This window comes from Equus asinus, chromosome 20 (assembly GCF_041296235.1).
Source record: "Equus asinus isolate D_3611 breed Donkey chromosome 20, EquAss-T2T_v2, whole genome shotgun sequence".
In the NCBI taxonomy this organism is placed as follows: domain Eukaryota; kingdom Metazoa; phylum Chordata; class Mammalia; order Perissodactyla; family Equidae; genus Equus; species Equus asinus.
Genome location: NC_091809.1, coordinates 80,928,815 through 80,949,200, shown reverse-complemented (window position 1 = coordinate 80,949,200; position 20,386 = coordinate 80,928,815). Strand labels below are relative to the sequence as shown.

Below are 20,386 nucleotides of genomic sequence, written 5' to 3'. Positions count from 1 at the left end.
TACACTTCCCCCTCCTCCTTCCACACCAGGCTGCCCCCGGTGAGGGCTCAGTCCCTGAGTGCAGTGTCCGTGGGGCGGGGGAGCATGGGAGGACCTTGGTGCTGTGACTGCCTGGCAGGGTGACGGGCAGGCTTGGCATCAGTGACCCGGCTCCTCTCGCTCATGAGAGGAAGGGGCATCGGGGTCCCCAGAGATGGGAAGTGTGTTCTTGAGAAGCCCAGGCAGGAGCTTTCTAGATTTCCAGAGGAGTCCTGGTGCTTACTGGGCGAGGTCGGTGCCCAGGGGCCCCGGGCTGGCCTGGCAGAGGGTCCTTCAGCCCAGGCACTGCCTCTCTGGGGGCCCCCATGGCCTCCCTGACGCCTCCTGCACCCACTGTGCCCCTGTCCACCAGGGGAACTGCATAACCTGTGAGGGCCGGGAGGACAGCCAGGAGTACGCCAACATCCGCTCGGCTATGAAGGTGCTCATGTTCACCGACACAGAGAACTGGGAGATCTCGAAGCTCCTGGCCGCCATCCTGCACCTGGGCAACCTGCAGTATGAGGGTGAGGGGCCTGAGTGGTTCCCCCAAGCCTGCACTGGATCCAAGGGCAGCATGACACCCAGCTGTCCATGGGGTGTCGGTGGCTCAGTTTCTGTCCCAGCATGTACCCTCTTTGGGATGGAAGCTGGGGTCAATTCACCTGTGGGTAGATTTGAACAGGTCTGCTAGCCTCAGGGGTGGTTTCACTGTGCTGAAATTCCACCATAGGGATGTACAGATAAAGTATATGGGGGTTGATTATGGGCCCTTTAAGACCCCTTCTGAATTTGGTTTCTTCTTTAAGGTCAGATGTCTTGGAGAGAGGATAGATCTAATTCATACTAAAGTGTGAGTGACCGAGCCGCCATATTCAGAAAAGGGGGAAGGCTAGGGAAGGGAACATGTTCACTCATCTAACACTCCCTGGGCACCTACTATGTACTGGGCTAGGAGGTGGGTCCTCTGAGGCAGGCACCAAGTCCCACTCTGCTCTTGCTCTTGGTACCCAGCCTGGTCCCTAGACAGAGTAAGACCTAACCCTGAAGTCAAAACTGTCCCTCTGGGGAAGTTTGCTCCGTGAATGAATGAGTCATCCCAGCTCTAAAGGAGCTCACAGTCTAGTGAGTCTTGAAAGATTAAGAGACATGGAGAAAGGATGCATTAGGCTGAAGGAAAAGTTTGTGCAAAGGTCCTGAGGCCTGAAAGAGCAGGGCATCTGTGGGGAAGGGCAGGCGGTATCAAGCACTGAGCTAGGCAAGTCCACGAAGCCTGTCTCATAGGAGCCACTGAGAGCTCTGGGGAGTGGAGGTTGGGGGAGAGGAGTGTGGCTGCCAGTGTCTGCTCCTCAGATGCCAGGCGTGGAGCCAGGTGCTGGTGTCCACAGTTCCCACACTCATGGTGCCCGTAGCTCATGGTGAGAACATACATCAAACATATTGACCCAGAGAGGCATGTACTCACAGTGCTGCTGCCCTCTGTGACGGGGAGGCCCCTGAGAACAGGCCTGGCAACCTGGGCCTCCGAGCCGGGCCCCTGGTCCCCACGGTGCCCGCCATCCTGACACTGCGCCTTCTTGCTGCCAACAGCCCGCACGTTTGAAAACCTGGATGCCTGCGAGGTCCTCTTCTCCCCGTGCCTGGCCACAGCCGCGTCCCTGCTCGAGGTCAGTGTTTGGCCTCCTGTCCCTGCAGCTGCTCTGTTTATCTCAGAGGGACAGGTCTGACTTCAGGCTCGGGGAGCTGGGCAAGTAGGGACTGGGGGGCTGGGGCCCTCTGCCCAGAGAGTTCCGGAAGTTCCATATTGAGAACCAACTGTGTGCAGGGTCTGTGCTGGACCCGGTCCCAGCGGAGGAGTGGAGCCGGAGCCTGGGCCTCTCACAGCCCGTCCCAGCCCGGCGGCCCTTGGGGGTGGCAGGGGCATGGGGGCCCTGGGCTGGGGCCCTGAGGACGTCAGTCTGTCAGTCTTTTAGCAAACGCTTACTAGGTTCCGCCCTGGGTTGGAAAACTGGGATGAATAAAGCCGAAGTCAGAGCCAGTTGTGGGAGGGACAGGCGACCCGCTGGCGGGGGGTGGGGAGGTGGGGGGGTGCTGTCGACGAAAGAGCCGCTCCTTCCAGGCAGCGTTTTCGCGGGATTTGATCATCGGTGGGAGGATTTGGCTTTGGGGCCATGGGGAAGGGCCTTCTCAGTGAAGGGAACAGCCTGAGCACAGCCTGGCTGGAAGGCAGGAGCGAGGTGGAGGTGTGGGCAGAGGGAGGGCCGGGCTGGCGGGCAGCTGGGTGAGCGCCTGAGGTCACCCCACCAGGTGAACCCTCCAGACCTGATGACCTGCCTGACCAGCCGCACCCTCATCACCCGGGGGGAGACGGTGTCCACCCCGCTCAGCAAGGAGCAGGCGCTGGATGTGCGAGACGCCTTCGTCAAGGTGGGCCATGGTGAAGCGGCCGCCGGCTCCCCTGCCCCTCGGGAGGTTGGGGTGTTGATGCTCAGGACCCTCAGATTCCATAGAGCTGGAAGGACATGGGGGCCTTGACCCCAAAGTGGCCTTGGGTCCAGACTCCGGCCACTGGCTCTCTCTGTGGCCTCGGCAAGAGTCTGTCTTCCCCTGAGCCACATTCGTCCCACAAGGGGCTGGGTGTTGTGCTCTCCAGGGGCCGTGCCAGCTCTGGTCCCCTCTAGCCTTCCACCCCTGGCCTGCTTTGATCTCCAGCCCCTTGGGCCTCATGTGGGATCATATTCGTTGGGCACTCGGTCTGCTCTGCTGTTCCCAGCCCAGGGGACACCCTCTCTGGTGTCTCCAAAGAAGACACCGCAGAGGATGTGGATTGGGTGGGGAGGGTCCCCAGTCCTTCCTGTTCCCACCTTTGCCATTCATTGAGCGCCTCCCCTTCACCGGGTCTGTGCTGGGCTCTGGGACCCTTGAGATACCCAGAGCTGATGGGACAGACAGAGATGGATGAGAGATGGAAGCCCAAACACAGGAAGCTCCTTCCCAACCGGCAAGGTCAGGGAAGGTTTCCCGGCAGAGCTGGTGTCTCAGCAGAGCTTTGACAAACGAGGAGGCATTGTTCCAGCAGGAAGGGTGCTCCCGGCAGAGGGAACAGCTTGAGTAAAGGCTTGGGGGTTGCAAACGGCATGCTGTTCCATGGAAGAAGCTTGAGTGGGGCCGCCAAGGGCCCAGAGCCTGACCTGTCTCCCCGGGAGGTGCGGCTGGCCCAGGAGGTGCGGCCGGCCCAGCGGCTGATGTGGCCGGCCCTCTGCTCAGGGCATTTACGGGCGCCTCTTCGTGTGGATCGTGGACAAGATCAACGCAGCGATTTACAAGCCGCCCTCCCAGGAAGTGAAGAACTCTCGCCGGTCCATCGGGCTCCTGGACATCTTTGGGTTTGAGAACTTTGCTGTGAACAGGTACCACCTGGGGGTCTGCCCTGTGGGGATTTTCTTCTACAACATGGGCCTGAGAACTGTCACATCTCCCTTTAAACCATGTTTCGTTGGCTCCAAGCACACTCTGGCGGGCCGTTGGAAAATTTGACTTCAGTCGTCCCGGTGGGCCCCATCCCCACCAGTGCCCGGGGTCAGCTGGGGCCAGCAAGGGTGGTGGGGATGCTCTACACGCCAGGCCCCACCGCTGATCTGGCCGGTGTCCAAGCTGCAAGGGGCCTTGAAGCACGCGAGGCCGGGCTTGAGCCAAGCTTGAGATGGGCCACGCTTGGGGTCCTGCACCCCTTGGGGGCCATGTGAGGGGCTGACGGATGGAGCAGCCCACTCTGCCCCACCTCCTAGCTGCGTGACTCCTGGAAAGTCACTTCAATAATTCAATTCCTGCAATGTGTGACGTCTCAAAGCCCCCACACTGAATACACCAGGTGTCACCTGCGAGCACGCTCAGTCGGCGGCTCATAGATGTCAGCTGTCAGTCAAGGCTCTGCTTGCCAAATCTCATCAGCCCCCTTCCCACGTCCGGGCACTTTGGGTCTCTCTTTTGGCCCACCTTCCCCGCGCCCTGGCTCTTCCCATCCCAGGGGCTCTGTCAGGGGTTTGGTGCCCACCCGTCAGCCCTCTCACAGGGCCTGGTCATGCAGGGTTCTAGCCTCAACTCTCCTTCTGACTCACTGGGTGACCTCGGGCAAGTGCTTTGCCCTGGCTGGGCCTCGGTGTCCTCTTCTGAACGTGGAGGGGGTTGGAGTTGACGATGCCGCCCTGGCTCAGAGGTTGGAGATTCCATGATGGGAACAGTATGGCCAAGGGCACGCTGCATGTGGAGCAGAGCCGGGCCCCTGAGCGGTGGAGCAAGGCCTGAACCACACCCCCCCTCCCCGCCCCCGTGTCCCCCGTGCCCCGGGGCCCTGCAGCTTCGAGCAGCTCTGCATCAACTTCGCCAACGAGCACCTGCAGCAGTTCTTTGTGCGGCACGTGTTCAAGCTGGAGCAGGAGGAGTACGACCTGGAGAGCATCGACTGGCTGCACATCGAGTTCACCGACAACCAGGACGCCCTGGACATGATCGCCAACAAGCCCATGAACATCATCTCCCTCATCGACGAGGAGAGCAAGTTCCCCAAGGTGGGCCTGCCACAGGGCGGGGTCCCCTGCTGGCCGCGGGCAGACAGCTCCCCTGCGCACTCCGAGCCCCAGCTTTCCTCATCTGTAAAATGGGACAATGACACCCATCTCTCAGGGTGGCTCTGGGGCCAACTCAAGTGCGTTCATCTGGCATTTGGGGGTCACCTACAGTCCCCTGGGTGCTGGACCAAAGGATGAAGATCTGAGCACTCAGCCGGCACAGAGTAGGTGCTGCAGACACGGAATATGTCTCGGAGTCGGAGAGGGACTCCCAGGATTTTAATCAATTTTAATCATGGGAAATAGATTTTCTAAACTGGAATATACTATCAAGGTGGTGTAGTTGCGGTTCACCCACTTAACAGATGGGGAAGTGGGGTCCACAGAGCTACTGTGTGGGGTATAAATAAAGGGAGGGGAAGCTTTTAAGAAAGACAAAAGATGGGGTGCAAAGACGTGGGGCAGGAAAGGCAGCGCGGCCTGGTGGAGGGGGGTGGGGAGGAGAGGGCGGCTCCACAGCGGCCCCTCGGTCCCCACAGGGCACGGACACCACCATGTTGCACAAGTTGAACTCCCAGCACAAACTCAACTCGAACTACGTTCCCCCCAAGAACAACCATGAGACGCAGTTTGGGATCATCCACTTCGCAGGTGTCGTCTACTATGAGAGCCAAGGTATGGGCGCTGTCGGCCACTGCCTCTCTCGGCCTGGGCCCTCCCTGCCTCCTCCAGCCCAGGACTGAGACGCCAGGGGCCTGGAATGCAAAGAGGGAAGGGGCCTTAGGGAACACTGGGCTCAGGGCTCTTTTTAATTTTTTTAAGAGATTTTTAAAAATTGTGGTAAAATAGATGTAAAATTTACCACTTTAGCAGTTTTTAAGTCTATGGTTCGGTGGCATTAAGTGCCTTCACAATATTGTGCGCCAATCACCGTTATCCATTCCCAGAGCCTATGCGCCACCCCAAATAGAAGCTCTGCATCCATTAAACAATAACTCCCCATCCTCCCACCTCCTAGCCCCTGGTAACCTTTATTCTATTTTCTATTTCCACGTATTTGATTATTCTGAGTACCTCATATAAGTGGATTCATGCAGTGTTTGTCTTTTGTATTTGGCTTATTTCACTTAGCACAGTGTGCTCAAGGTTCATACGTGTTGTAGCACATGGCAGAATTTCCTTCTTTTTTATGGCTAATATTTCATTGTACATATATACACACCACATTTAATTTATCCATTCATCTATTGATGGATATTTGGGTCGTTTCCACCTTTTGGCTGTCGTGTATAGTGCTGCCATGAACACGGGTGTGCAAGCATCTGTTGGAGTCCCTGCTTTTGTTTAATTCTTTTGGGTGGGCTCAATGCTCTTTGGTACACATGGGGAAACTGAGGCTCAGAAGGGACGGGTAACTGTCCTTCCATGACATAGCCCATGAGGTGCAAAGCCAGGCCTCGAACCGGGCCGGTGACCACCAAGGTTCTCTCAGCAACAAGACCAAGTGAGACCTTTGAAGGGGATGCACCTTCTTCCTCCTGGGACACGCAATCGGGCTCATTTTAAAGGTAGAAGTGAAGAGGAGGGTCACAACCGTCCGGCTTACCCACTTGGAATTCCGACAGGGACCGTCAAAAGTTAGCAGACCGCCCTTGCCAACCCTGCCCTCCCACCGGATGTGAGGGGCTGGCCTCAGCCTCGGGTGAGGGCGAGGGCGCAGCAGCTGTGGGATGTGTCTGCGTTAACTCCTGCCGCTCAACCCCAAAGAGTCCCACCCACAGTTGAAGGCCAGGGAAGTTCAAAACAAGCCGGCCAAGAGACATGGGTTTCAGACTTGCTTGTCGCGTTGGTCCAGAAGGCGGTAGCTTGTGTCAGTGAGCCGTGCTGGAATCTGAAGGCTGCCAGCCCTCCTTAAAATACTGGATGTGAGATCTGACCCCGCTGTTAAAGAGGAGGAAGGCAACGTTATGTTTGAAGGACTGTCGGGCAAACAAACGGGGCTGTCGTTTGGAGTAACAGAGGATTGTGTTCTTCAGTTCGGTTCAACCACCAGTCACTGGGATGTGTTACGTACCAGGCTTCAGGCTGCTGCTGAGGATGCAGAAATGGAAACTGAGTGGACTCTGTGCGAAGCTATAAAACTGTAGAATGTTAGGTCTGGAGGGAACGTAAGGGTCATCTACTTTCATGGATTTGTAAACTGAGGCCCGGAGAGGGAAATGACTTGCTAACTAACCAGTTTTGAGCTGCTTTAAACACTTCAACCAGCATCTCCTGGTTTGCAAAGTACTGCTTTAATCCAGCGTTTCATTTATGAAGTGGGTGGCGTTAGGTGATTTGAAGACAAGCAAGAGCTTACGGGTAGTATCATCCCCATCTGACAGGTGAGGGAGCTGAGGCCCAGAAGGGGACCTTCCGAGGGTCCCAGAGTGAGTCTGTCACAGAGCTGTAATTAGAGCTTAATTCCATCCCAGCTCCAAAGTCTGTGAGGTGCAGGGCAGCCTCCCTGAGCTGGCACCGGGGTCCTCGGTTTGAGTCTTAACTGCCTATTGTGGCTCGCTGTGTGTTGTTAGACAACTTGCTTAGCTTCTCTGAGCATCGGTTTCCTCCCTTGTGGGATGGGGAAGATAATCCCCTCCTGTCCTGCACACACAGGGGGAGGTGTGAGCAGCGGTGCTGTGGCGGTCTTTGTAAATAGAACACAAGGCACTGTCCAGACACGAGGCATTTTAAATGAATTCCTTTACTCTTAGCTAGTACCGCATCCACATGTGCTCTCTCCCAGGTGACACACTTACTTAACAAGGGTTTCTAGCACTTTCATTCAAAAGACCAGGGCTGGCATTTCAGGCACTGGGGAATCAGTCAGGAAGGTGGCCTTGCTCCCTTCCGGGGATTGGGACCTCCTGCCCTTCTCTTTGACCAGGCCTGAGAGGGGACTGTGTGGTCGGGAGACAGCGTTCCAGTTCCAGCTCTGGCGCTGCCTTTCCCTGTGATCTTGGGCAAGCTGCTGTTCCCTCCAGGCCTCTGTGCCCCCCACTGTAAAATGGGTGTAGTTGGCCTGGATGAATTTTGAGGGTCCTCCTGGCTCAGACATTGCGGATCTGGGCAGGGCTGAGTCGTGTCGGCGGGAGGCTGCCGGAGCCGGCAAGATGTGACTGCTCTCTGTCGCTGCCCAGGCTTCCTGGAGAAGAACCGGGACACCTTGCACGGAGACATCATCCAGCTGGTCCACTCCTCCAGGAACAAGTTCATCAAGCAGATCTTCCAGGCCGACGTCGCCATGGTAACGTGGGGGCGGGGCTTCCATTGGGTGGGAGGGGCCCGCAGAAGCCGGGTCTGTGTCCGACAGCTTCACCTGAGGGGACATCTGCTGTGCTGTGAGGGGGGCTTGGGGGCCTCCAAGATCCTCCCGTGTGGTCCTTTTGTACTGACTGGGGGTTGTGGATGGGGTCACATGACAGGTCACAGAGCGGAGCCTGATCAGGACTCTGTTTACCCTGGGGGTCCCCCCTCCTGGGACCTCCAGCCATTAACAGGGAGCGCTGGTGAAGGGAGCATGTCCAGCCTCGAGGACGTGGATGAGTGTGGGCGTTCAGAGAAACGGGCACAGAGGGTGTATTTGCGCCAGCCCTGCACCCATACGGGGGTGGAGAATTTTCCATCCTCTGCATTGCCTTTGTCCCTAGAGTGGTGGTCTGGTGGACTTGTTTCCTGCAGGAGTGTATGCCTTTTGATTTCCTATTTTCCTCCATCCCATGGCTTCCTGGAGGGTGCGTCAAGGGGCTCACGAGGAAGGCACAGCGGCTGCCCCCTCGGTGCCTGTCCGGGTGCCCGTGCTGTCCTGGCCCCCAGGAGCCCAGACCTCTGCCCTGAGCATCCTCCTCTCTCCCTGGTGGGTTTGGCCCTCCGTTTTCTGACCCACCACGTTCTCCTTGCCCCCCATCTCGCCCTGCACTGTGGTTCCTGGCATAGTTTCTCTGTGGTTATTCATCGGGCACCCTCCGCCAGTCAGCAGCTGCTGCGAAGGTAAAAGACCCTGGCCCCGGCAGAGGATGGTGGGAGAGGCCTCGGCGGCCCCTGGGGAGGCGCTGAGGCTTGGGGAAAGGGCTGGCTGTTTCTTCTTTTTCTTTTTTTTGGAGTGTGTTTTTTTGTGGCGTGGTTTGTGGAGTGGTTTTGTTTTTTGGGTTTTAGTCTTGTGTACTGCAGGCATCTCAGTTTCTTAAAGGAGGAAACTGAGTCCTAGAAAAAGAGGCAAGACTTGTCCAGCGTACCCCGTGAACCGGGGGCAGAGCGGGTACTTGAACCCCTGTCTCTCAAGCCCTGCGCCCATGTTGAGTCTCCCTGAGGCATCAAGTCCTGCTCCTTCCTCCCACCAGGCCCTGTGAAGCATTTCTCCATCTGAGCCTTGGTCAGACCCTCTGATAACCTTGTGGAGCAGGAGGGGCGGTGGTATTTTCTGCATTGGCAGATGGGGGAGTGAAGCTCAGAGATGGTGTGTGACTCACCCCACGTCACACATCCTGGGGAGCAGGGACTAGAAGTCATCACCCTGGACCTCCTTGGGTCCTGGAGCAGCATCCCTGCTGTGTCCTGGCAGCCACCGTCAGGTCATGGCTCCCCAGGTGCTTTAGGCCCCAGAGGTGCCGGGTAACCCTTAGCAGCAGTGTGGCTCTGCCATCCCCTTGGCCTCCCTTCTCTCTTCTCAACCCTCGGTTTCCTCTCTGCCTAATACTGACATCCTCCCGCATCTGGTCTTATGCTCAGTCCCTCTTCCTTCCTGCATGTCTGGCATCTCCCTGCTGCCCAGCGCCTCGGAGAATTCTGAAACGATTCACGAAACCCACGGCAGCTGAGCAGAGCCTCAGGCATGTCAGGGAGCCTGCCTGGACGGCGGCCTCTGTCCTCTGCCTGTGGGTCGGCTCTGTACCCCCCACCCCTGTCCAACACTGTGGCCCAGCCGCTGAAAAGATGAATGTAGGGCCACCAGCAGAGAGGGACCCTGGGCACTGAAGCTCCAGCCTCCAGCAGTTCCCACCCAAAGCCCGAGTGTTGTAGGGTCGCAGCACCCGTGAGCCAGGTATGGCTCTGGGCTCTCCCTCGTTCTTTCCTCTGGTCTTCAGCCCCCTACCCAGGTCCACCCTTCCTCCTGATCTTGGGTAGTCCTGGACAACCATCGAACCCATCTTCTCCTCCTACCCCTTCTCTGCTTCCAAACCGCCGGGAGGCATCCAGGTTCCTGTTCTGAGGCTTCTCTCCCTGAAGTTTCCTGTTCTGAGGCCCCTTCCCCTGGACCCTGGCACTAGAACCCACCGGTTGAGGAACCATAGGGTCTCCGGAAGTGGCCCACTCCTGAGGGAGTTTTGGGAGCACAGAATTAGAACACAGCAAGGACAAATTTGATACCAATGATATCTACTCTTCTGGGCCACGCTGTGAGCTACACACTTACACAGCAACCCTGTGAGTCTACTGCCCCCACATTACAGGTAAAGAAGCTGGGGCTCAGAGAGGCCAAGGTGCTTGCTCCAGGTCACACAGCTTGTGACACACAGGGATCGGACCCAGGTCTGCCTGGGGGAGGTGTGGGACTTGTCCAAGGTCACATACAAATGAGGGCTGGAGTGAGGCTTTTCAGGTCCCTGCCCCTTTTCACTGTACTATGCTGTCTCTGTAAGCGTCCCCTCTAGGGAGAGAATGCTTTGTAACTGCTGGAAACATGATGGCTCTGTAAAGGGAAGTGGAAATCCGCTTGGTGAAGGGAGAGTGAGTAGGTCAGTTTATCCGAGGACAGAGTTCTGGTGCAGCGCTGTCCTCAGGCTGGAGGCCCGCACCCTCCTCCCAGGGATCTGAACGCCCGTCCTGCAGGTCCCCGACCCCTGCACCTCCATCCTTGGACTCTTGTGTCTGCCTCCCCCGGGCGGCCCCACCCCAGCCACTGCTGCTGGAGGGATGGTGAGCGGCGAGGATGGGGGTTCTTCCAGGGCATTGTACACCCCCCCACTGATGTCTAACCCCAGTCACATGTCCAGGGCCCGGAGTCCACAGGACTCCTGTTCACTCCTTGTGCAGGTGCCTTCTCCCATCCACTCTTCCAGCCCCGTTCACCGCACGCTCAGGTGTCTGCCCCTCAGGTCTCCTCCGTGGAGTCATTTAACACTGACCTTTAGCCTTTTGACTTCCGCCTGTCCCCCAATCCCCAAATACCTGCAGGTTATCCCAGAAAACAATGAATATCAGAAAGGACAGCCCTTCCCCTCAATGAAATAAAACTACCTAGGGCAGAAACCCAGGGCAGTGAGAGCAGACCCTGCCACTCACAGCTCCCATTGGCTCGTTCCTGCATTCAGTCACAAACATTTATGGAGGGCCCGTCACACGCCAGACATTGTCCTATGTCCTGGGGACACACTAGTGAACAAAACAGAAAAAAGTCTGTGTCCTCATGGGACTTACATTCTGGCAGAAGGGGAAATAGTTAAGAAGCAAATAAAATAAGTAAAATATATAGTATGTTGGACGGTGATATAGGAGACAGAGAAAAATTAAGGAGGGAGGAGAGCCGGTGGTGGGGCTTGCGGTTTTGAGTGGGGGTCAGGAAAGGCTCGACTGAGAAGTTGATGAGGAGGTGAAGAAGCCAGCCACGGGCATTCTGGAGGAAAAGCATTGCAGGGAGAGAGAACAGCAAGTGTGAAAGCCCGAAGGTGCTTTTGGAGGCCCACGCCTGCCTGGTGTGTTCCAAGAAGAGCAGGGAGGCTGGAGCAGCTGGAAGGGAGTGAGCAAGGTGGAGGAGAGACTGGAGGAAACGGGGACCAGTCTCTGCGGGGCCTTGTTCGTCCTTACAAGGACCTTGGTATTCATGCTGAGTGAACTGGGGAGCCATCGAGGGTTTGGAGCTGGGTAAGACGTGACTGGATTTGTGTTTTGACAGTCTCCCTCAGGCTGCTGTGTCTGTAGTGCAGTGGGGGGTGGTGTGGAATGTGGGGGACAGAGGGAGCGAGGCCAGTTTGGGGGTGATTGCCATAATCTGAGAGAGCCATACTGGCGCCCTGGACCAGGCTGACAACGGGGGAAGTGGTAAGAAGGGTCCGACTCCGGCTTCATTTTGGAGGTAGAGCCAATAAGATTTGCTGACATATTAGATGTGAGAGGAGTCGGGGACGGTTCCTAGATTTTTGGCCTGAGCAACTGGAAAGTATACAATCTTGGCGAGCCCACGAACACTAGGAACCAGTCCAGCACCGCTTCAGCTCAGCAAAGTGTTGTGGCTTTTTACGCGTGCCAGGCCCTGGGGCACAAACGAGGCGGACCTGCGGGCTCACAGCCCAGCAGGGAAGACAGACAGAAGTAGTTTCAGTGTGATGTTTGAAACCAAAGAAGGGTGTGTGTTATGTGTAATGTGTGTGTGTATGTTGTATGTGTGTATTGTTTGTGTGTGCTGTGGGTATTGTGTGTGTGTGTGTGTGTGTATGCTGTGTGTCTGTGTGTCTGTGTGTCTGTGTGTATGAATGTGTGTCCTGTGTGTGCTCCTGGCGGGGGCTCTCACGCATGCTGAGGACACCCAGCCTGCACAGGCAAGTGGGGTGGTCACCCAGTGCTGCCGCTGGACGCGGTTCTGAGGCCACCGTGGGGCTGACCTGACGCTCGTCCCACCCCAGTGTGAGCACTGCCAGCTTCCTCGGCAAAACCCTAGCGTATATTCCACATAAACTAAAACGGAAAATGCGGCCCATTTCAGACCAGCAGGTGTTCGCTGTCTCTTGGCCAGTTCCCCTCAGTCTGGGGACGTGTCGTCCAACGTCAGCACGGGCTCAACGCCTCTGTCCGCCCCTCCCCCCGGGCCCCAGACATCAAATGCACACTGCTGGTTTTTGGTGCTACAGGATATCAAATAAAATTATGACTCATTTAAATATAAAATCTTACAATAATAATCAAATTCACCAATAAGAAATTCTCACCCACATGAAATTGCCACGAAAGCGGTAACATCAAAATGCTCTGGAATCCAACCTGCTTTCAGCGTCCAGTTTTTCCATAGCCGTCTGAGACGGTCGCCTTCCGTCTGCTGCCGCTCAGGTCGTCCCCCAGCAGCCCACCTCATCTCACAGCGTGTGACAGGGCCCAGCAGGGCAGGAGCGCAGGGGCTGCTGGCCAGCTCACCCGCACCCATGGCGGCTGGCTCATTGGGCCTCGGGGGGCTGCAGAGTGGGAGGCCGGCTGGGTGCCTTCTCAGCGGCTTATGGGGCCACCCTCCCAGCCTGCTGCTGACCTGCTAATCCCACAGGGAGGGGAGGGGGCACAGGCAGCACCCTGCCACACACCCCCACGTGCACGCACGCACGCACACACATATCCCGGTTCCCAGGTTGCTGTTTACCAACACGCGCCCTGCCCACCCTCCTCACAGCCCCGTCAGCTGGATGTATGGCACCATTCCCACTTAGGAAACTGAAGGTCAGCGCTGTTTAGTGACCTGCCCGAGATCACAGCTAGGGTGTCGTGGGGCCAGGGTTTGAATTTAGGTCTGTCTAACCTGTCCCTAGAGACGACCTCTGTGTCCCAAGGTGACCAAGTCCGGCCACTCATTTATAGTGGGAAGGAAGGAGGGAGACTCAGAGAGGGGCTGTGCCTCACCCGGAGTCATCCAGCTCACCAGGGCAAGAACCCTAGGCTCCTGCTCCGCGTGCAGCGCTCCTCCTGGCCCAGACGCCACACCTCTGGAGGTCCTGGGAGGCTCCCCAACGGGTTCGTCCGGTGGGGTCAAGCTCCAGCCCAGACCCGGCGGGTCACAGGAAGACCCCAGCGCCGCTTGCCTGGGCCGGCGGCTCTCCCTCGGGCCCTGACCAGCGCCCTCCCCGCCGCTTCCCTTCCCGGAGGGCTGAGGGCCCGGCCAGCCCCTCCCACGCCCGGTCCGTCCCCCAGGGCGCCGAGACCAGGAAGCGCTCGCCCACACTCAGCAGCCAGTTCAAGCGGTCCCTGGAGCTGCTGATGCGCACGCTGGGCGCCTGCCAGCCTTTCTTTGTGCGCTGCATCAAGCCCAACGAGTTCAAGAAGCCCATGGTGAGCTGCCGGGCCCGCCGGGCCAGCGGGGACCAGCGTGGGGCGGGATGGAGGGCCGGGCGGGGGCTGGGCGGTGGGAGACTTGGTCGTCTCTGGGAACTGCAAGGTCCCGATTTACTGGAGGCAGCAGGTGCCCTGGAACGAGCCTGGACTCTGCAGCGGGCCCCACGCAGGTTCAAATCCTCACTCTTAACACCTTCAAGGTGGGTGACTGGAGACAAGTCACTTAATCCTCTCATGCCTCAGTTTCCTCACTGGGCAGATGAAACTGGGCAGATCCTACCCACCTCCTGGGGGTGTTCTGGGCAATAATGCAGCAGACTGCCTGGCCTCTAGGAGGTGTTCAGTAAGTGGCAGCCATGGTTCTTGCTGTGGTCCCCACTTTGAAAGCCCCTTCTCCTTCAGTAGGACAACCACCACCTCCTCCTTCAAGCCTTCCTGGATTCCTCTGGCTGGTTGGGAACATTCTGTTTTGGCTCTTCTGAATAACATTTATTGGGTTCTTTCTGTGTGCCCGGCACAGGCCAGATTGTCCCTCTGCAACCCCATTCAACCTTCTCGATGGTCTAAGAGGGAGGGACTGTTATGGCCCCACATCTGAGATGCGGGACTAGAGGCTCAAGGACATTAAGGGGCTTGAGGCTGCACAGCCAGGAGCCTGGGCCGCTCCTCACTGGGGGCCCTCTCCTTCCATGGCTCTGGGAGGTGTTGTTTACCACAAGGCTCTTCCCAGAGGCCCAGGGGGAAGCTGGGGCCTGAGGGGTCCGGGGAGGGAAGGAAGGCGGGAGGCCAGATCTGGGCCAGGGAAAGTGCCTGGAGGGAGAGGAAGCAGGTGGCGGAAGCCTCCTGCTGGCCCTGCCCCTGCCCCCTGCCCCCAGCCCCCTGCCTGGAAACATTGCCTAGAGTGGGCTGGCCAGTCTCCCTGGGGCTCAGGACGTGGTCTGCAGGGACACGAGGGTCAAAGAGGGCTCCAGGGAGCCCCTCTAAGGCAGAGGGTCTGGGGACTGAGGCCAGGGACCAGCCAAGGCAGCTGGGTACTGTCTTTCCTGCTCTCAGATGCTGCCGGGACCTCCTCTGGGCCCAAACCTCAGCATCTGCAGCAGGATCTCCTCACTGGTCTCCTGCCACCCCCCTCCAGCCTCTCCTCCCCTGCAGTGAGAGACTTGGGTCTCAAATGCAAATCTGACCTGGTCACTCCCTGCTGCCCCACTAGTCTGGCCTCTGAGGTCCTCCCCAACCCTTCTGGGAGCCCGGGGCCAGGCCTGCCCTGTTGCCATCACAAAAAGAACTTTATGCCCGTTAGAAAAAAAAAATGTCTCCTCCTTAAGGCACCTTACTGTCAGCAGCCAGAAAGTTGTCTCAGTAACTAGAAATCTATGATGGCTGTAATATGAAGGGGGTCCCTGGGGTTGTGCAGGGCACCCACCACTGCACAACCATAGTCTTGGCATGGATTAGCCTTCTCGGTCCCCGTGAGTCCCCCGCGGCGTCCTTCGCTTTCAGGCTTCTGCACCTCTGCACATGCTTGCCCCGCCCCGCCCCCCCCCCCCCCCCCCCCCCCGCCCCAGTGCCCTCTCTCCTCTCAGGGTTAGATCAAAGACCGCCTCCTCCATGAAGCCCCCTTGAGATATGCCAAGAGGAATTAAGCCATCTCTCCTCTGTGCCCCCAAACCATGCAGCTCACCCCACGTGAGAGTCTCATTTTGTGCTGCTTGTGGGTTTGAACTGCAGATTTGGGTCCATTCCTGCCTTTGCTCCTCATGTGCTGTGTGGCTTTGGCCTCTCTGGGCCTTTGTCTGGGGCTGGGAGAATGCGGAGCAGAGCTGGCCTCCCAGCGGGAGCCTCCAGCGCTGATGCCCTTGGCCCTGTGCCCGGCAGTTGTTCGACCGGCACCTGTGTGTGCGCCAGCTGCGGTACTCTGGGATGATGGAGACCATCCGAATCCGCCGGGCTGGCTACCCCATCCGCTACAGCTTCGTGGAGTTCGTGGAGCGGTACCGAGTGTTGCTGCCTGGGGTGAAGCCAGCCTATAAGCAGGTGCAGGGCTGGGAGCACAGACACTGGGAGGGAGGGTCCCAGCTCTGGGCTGGACGGGGCCCCAGTTTTCTCATTGGAGCATCACCTCATCCATCTCAGCTACAGCTGGGAAAATTGGGGGTCAGGCACTGGAGTGCATCTGAGGGCTTCGATTGCCACTCTCAGCTGACATCAAATTCACACATGTGGTGTAATGAACAAGATCAGGGCTGCCGAGTGGGCCCTGGATGTTAGATGTGGGAGAGGGTTTTGAAATCATCCAACTAAGCTAAGGAGAAAACTGAGGATCAGAGAGGGCAGGACCCGGCCAGGGTCACACAGACAGTCGGGGGCAGCGCTGGAGCCAGAGCCCTGCCTCCCAGCCTCAGTAGGGACACTCAGGTGGTCTTCTACTGGCTGGGCTGCCCATTCCCTTGTGCACCCCCAGGACGACCTTCGGGGGACATGCCAGCGCATGGCCGAGGCTGTGCTGGGCACCCACGATGACTGGCAGATTGGCAGAACCAAGATCTTCCTGAAGGTGAGCATAGCCTCTGACCTTGGCAGACTTGGGGGGCTGTGAACTCACCGTCGTGGTGGGGACGGGTCCTCCTGGCCTCTGTGGAAGAGGTGCAGCCGCAGAGGGGGCAGTGCTGGCCCCGTGCAGTCCTCCTGCCCTGCAGCTGTGGCCGGGAGGAGCCGGTGTGGGGCAAGTCTCTGGTGGCGGAGGGGAAATTGGTACTGAGACCATCTATGACCTGGGGGTCGGGTCAGAGCACTGGATGTGGGTGAGGAAATGGAAGGCCAGAGGTGGGCTCACCACGGAGTCCTGGATTCAGTCCTGACCCTGTGGGGTCTGCCCTGGGGCTTTGGGCAGGTCGCTGGCCCTTTCAGAGCCTTGTTTTCCCATCTGTAAGATGAGATATACCTGTGTGTTGGGGCGGGGGAGGCTCATGAGTGTATCTTTAGGTCCCTTTCTGTGACTTCCTGCCAGATGGGGTTCATCCTAGGCTATGGTCGGCCATGGGCCACCCCCTCGCTCTGTAGGAGACCCGTTCCCACCCCCCTGAGCATGCACGTGGAGCTCCTCTGGCTCCCATCCCAGCCTGGTCAGGACACAGGGAGCTGGGTGGTTGGGGAGCAGCCAGGGCTGGGAGCAGGAAGCTGGTCCATGGGGAGTCCTGGCCTTGGAGCAGAGCTTGCTGGGAGCTGGTGGTGGCGAGGCAGCTGCAGCGGGGTCAGCGTGAGCTCCCAGTGTGCCAGCTTCCCTCTTTCCATTTCCGCTGTACTAGATTTCTGGTTGTCCTGGGTGACAGGGCAGGGCTCCTTCCTCTGGTGTGGGTGGGGCTCGGGCAATCCAGGGATGGGAGGCGCCCAGCCTGAGCTGGAGGGAGTCCTGGGGTCTAGTTTCATCCCTCCCCGGCTGAGGGGCCAGAGGCCCATCCCTTCGTCATCCTGAGCCATCGTTTCCTCGCCAGAAAGGTGTGTCGATTGTACCGCCTGTGCATCTCACAGCTGCCACCTGGAAGGCGCGTTCTGTGCGCCAGGCCCGAGTGGGGCTTTTTGTCCATGATCTCATTTAGTCCTCCTGGCAGCCCTGTGAGGTAGCATTATTCTGCCCATTTCAGAGGCTCAGAGAGGAGAGGCGAGTTGCCCAAGGTCAGGTGCTGACCTTGAACAGAGAGCAGGGCTTCCAGCCTGGGTTGGTCTGACCCCAGCCTGTGTGTGTGAGGGAGGGTGTGCAGCACAACGGTGTCCAGTGCCGGAGAGCTCTGAGGATCATCATCGTCCCCATCCTCACCTCTCTGGGCTTTTCAGAAATGGGCAGTAGTTTTGAGAGTCCAACGCCCGCTTCTCATTCATTCATTCATTCGTTCAGCCTTGGCTGAGCAGCTCCCCTGTGCCGGGCCCTGTCCACGAGTGATGTGGTCTGTGACTCTCTGTGACTGTCTGAGACCCCCATGAGACTCAGCCTCCCCAGGGCAGGGCCCAGGTCTGCGTGGCTCACTGCAGCCCCACCCCAGCACCTGGCACAGTGCTGGCACGTGCAGACATTCGATTCATATGTATTGAATGAATGATGGAGCTTCGTCTAACCGAAGTGAGGGTTGGGGGCTCGGCAGGGGTGAGGAGGAGAGAGGGCTGGAGAAGGCAGCAGGGCTCGATCGTGGAGGGCCTAAGTGCCAGGGGAGGAGACCAGGCTGGATCCTGGGAACCGTGGGGTATCCTGTGAGATCCCCCCATGAGGGAGATCCAGAGGGGGAACACCAGGGGCCAGGACACTGGCTGGAGGCTGCTGCCAAGATCTTGGAGAGAAAGGACGGTGGCCTGGCTCAGGTCAGGGGCCAATGTGACAGAGACATCTAGAACAGTGGGAGCTTGGGCACAGATGGCCCAAGGGATTGGGCTGAAACCAGAGTGTGTGCCTGTGGGGCCCTCTGATCCCATCCGGTCGAATCAGGCTTCTCCTGCTCCGTTTGTCCCACCCGGACCTCTGGGAAACAGCCACAGTTACCCTTCTCTGTATTAGTGGCTGCAGGAGGCTGCCCCATGGGGCCAGAGCAGGGCTGGGAGCTTGTGGGGCCCAACTGAGCCCCAGGCCTGGGCTCCCAGTGAAGGACAGGGCCCACCTGGGGCGGCCTCCGCCCTGGGACTGGAGACATTGGTGGGGGTACCGCTCAGGAGCTCTGCCCTGCAGGACCACCATGACATGCTGCTGGAGGTGGAGCGGGACAAGGCCATCACCGACAGAGTTATCCTCCTCCAGAAGGTCATCCGGGGGTTCAAAGACAGGTACCTGCCAGCCCCAGCTCCTCCCCACCTCAGCCCACACATTGATGTGTGTGCGTGTGCTTGGCTCACCTCTCTTCCCCCCACATGAACACTAGGAATAAACATGCGCGCCATGTGCACACACATAGCATGCACACACGATCGTGCAGACACTGATGAACACACAGACTCATGATTACACAGACCTGTTCCCGTCAACACACAACACAGTACGCTCACCTTCATACAAGCACGCACACGTGGATATGTGAGGTGCACACACATGGCCACTCTGCTGGTCTTGGATGCCTGATGAAATTTCTTACAGAGGAAATTTGAGACTTTATAAATTACAAAGTGTGTCCCATATTCCACGTAAGGGACAAGCTGTGACAATTCACAAATGGCAGGGCTGACTCTGGAGTGTGATTCAGGCTCCACAAAAATCCCACAACCTGCCCCTTTTGCAGTTCATCTAGTCACTCCCTCCCTTTCACCATCTAGCCGTCTGTCCATCCATCTGTCTATCTGTCCATCCATCCACCTGTCCATTTAACCATCTGTCTGTCCACCCATCTCTCCATCCTCTCCACAGTTGCTCTCAGTGCATCCAGGCGTGGCTTGTGGGCTCCCTCACACGCTGACACATCCACCCTTCACTCCTCCTTTATTTGTTTCTACACTCAGCAGACACCTGCTGTTTGGTTTGTAGTCTCTTTGTCCTCCATCAGGTCCAAGGTGACCATCGTCCTGTAGAAGCCAACTGGCATGTGCAGGGGGATGGCACTGCTCTCAGAGTCCGTCAGATGACATGAGCTCAGTCCCAACCTCAGCGAGTCTCAGTTTCCTCATGTATAAATGAAGATGTTAGTCAGTAATACGTGATGTTTACAACGTTCAAAGCTTTTGATCTTTTTTTTTTTTTTTTGAGAAAGATTAGCCCTGAGCTAACATCTGCTGCCAATCCTCCTCTTTTTGCTGAGGAAGACTGAGCTAACTTCCTCTACTTTCTATGTGGAATGCCTGCTACAGCATCTTCCTCTACTTTCTATGTGGAATGCCTGCTACAGCATGGCTTGATAAGCGGTGCTATGTCCACACCCGGGAGCCGAACCAGCGAACCCTGGGCAGCCGGAGTGGAACATGTGAACTTAACTGCTATGCCACTGGGCTGCCCCCAAAAGTTTTAACCTTTTATAGATTTTATTTACTTGTTATTCACACCCTTATTCATTCAGTAAACACCTTCTGAACGCCTACCTTACTGGGTTTCTGTGACTAGCCTGTGAGGCAGGCAAGGCAGCTATCAGTCTACCCATTTCACAGGTGAGGAAGCTGAGGCATAGAGAGGTTATACGCCTTTGCCCAAGGTTGCGTAGCTGGAGAAAGAGAGCTGGCACTGGCCCTGCTCTCGCGATTCCAGACCCCCGTACCCTGGCTGCCTTCGCCCTGGTACTCTGCTCCGAGATCCTCCTGCGTCCCTGCTGTTTCAGGTCCAACTTCCTGAAGCTGAAGAACGCCGCCACACTGATCCAGAGGCACTGGCGCGGCCACAACTGCAGGAGGAACTACGAGCTGGTGAGCCTCCCCAGGGGCCGCTGCCTCCCCCAGGAAGCTTTTGAACTCAGCCTCATTGCCATGGCAGCAGGCACTACCTGTGCCTGGCCTGGCTGGCCTCCTGCCCTGCCGCGGCCCAAAGTCCTTGTCTGCTCCTTGTGGCTCATCCCTTCTGGTCAGCAATGTTTGCGGCTTTCCTCCTGGAGTGTTTCGGTGGGTCATGAGCACCTGGGTCATTACAGACCTGGGAGGAGGCCGGGAGTCGGGGCTCACATGGACCTCTGCAGAGCACTGGGGCTGCAGCCTGGACTTGGGGCTGGGGACGGGAGGGAGACTAGCTTCTGATCTGAGGTTGGAGGTCCCTGGGGGGGGGTCCCCATTTCCGGAGAAGC

General features: G+C 57.8%; 1 protein-coding gene across 4 annotated transcripts in view; it reads left to right on the top strand.

Annotated features, from left to right (window-relative positions):
- MYO7A (myosin VIIA) overlaps positions 1 to 20,386 on the top strand; it is an 84,677-nt gene that overhangs the window by 29,783 nt on the left and 34,508 nt on the right. For all 4 annotated transcript variants that reach the window (XM_070490591.1, XM_014855808.3, XM_070490590.1 and 1 more), the window contains exons 9-20: positions 392 to 545; positions 1,609 to 1,685; positions 2,326 to 2,445; positions 3,286 to 3,428; positions 4,376 to 4,586; positions 5,126 to 5,261; positions 7,766 to 7,872; positions 13,512 to 13,649; positions 15,528 to 15,686; positions 16,114 to 16,206; positions 18,364 to 18,458; positions 19,931 to 20,015. In XM_070490591.1, the coding sequence (XP_070346692.1) occupies positions 392 to 545; positions 1,609 to 1,685; positions 2,326 to 2,445; positions 3,286 to 3,428; positions 4,376 to 4,586; positions 5,126 to 5,261; positions 7,766 to 7,872; positions 13,512 to 13,649; positions 15,528 to 15,686; positions 16,114 to 16,206; positions 18,364 to 18,458; positions 19,931 to 20,015 (1,518 nt within the window). The remainder of the gene's footprint in view (positions 1 to 391; positions 546 to 1,608; positions 1,686 to 2,325; positions 2,446 to 3,285; positions 3,429 to 4,375; positions 4,587 to 5,125; positions 5,262 to 7,765; positions 7,873 to 13,511; positions 13,650 to 15,527; positions 15,687 to 16,113; positions 16,207 to 18,363; positions 18,459 to 19,930; positions 20,016 to 20,386) is intronic.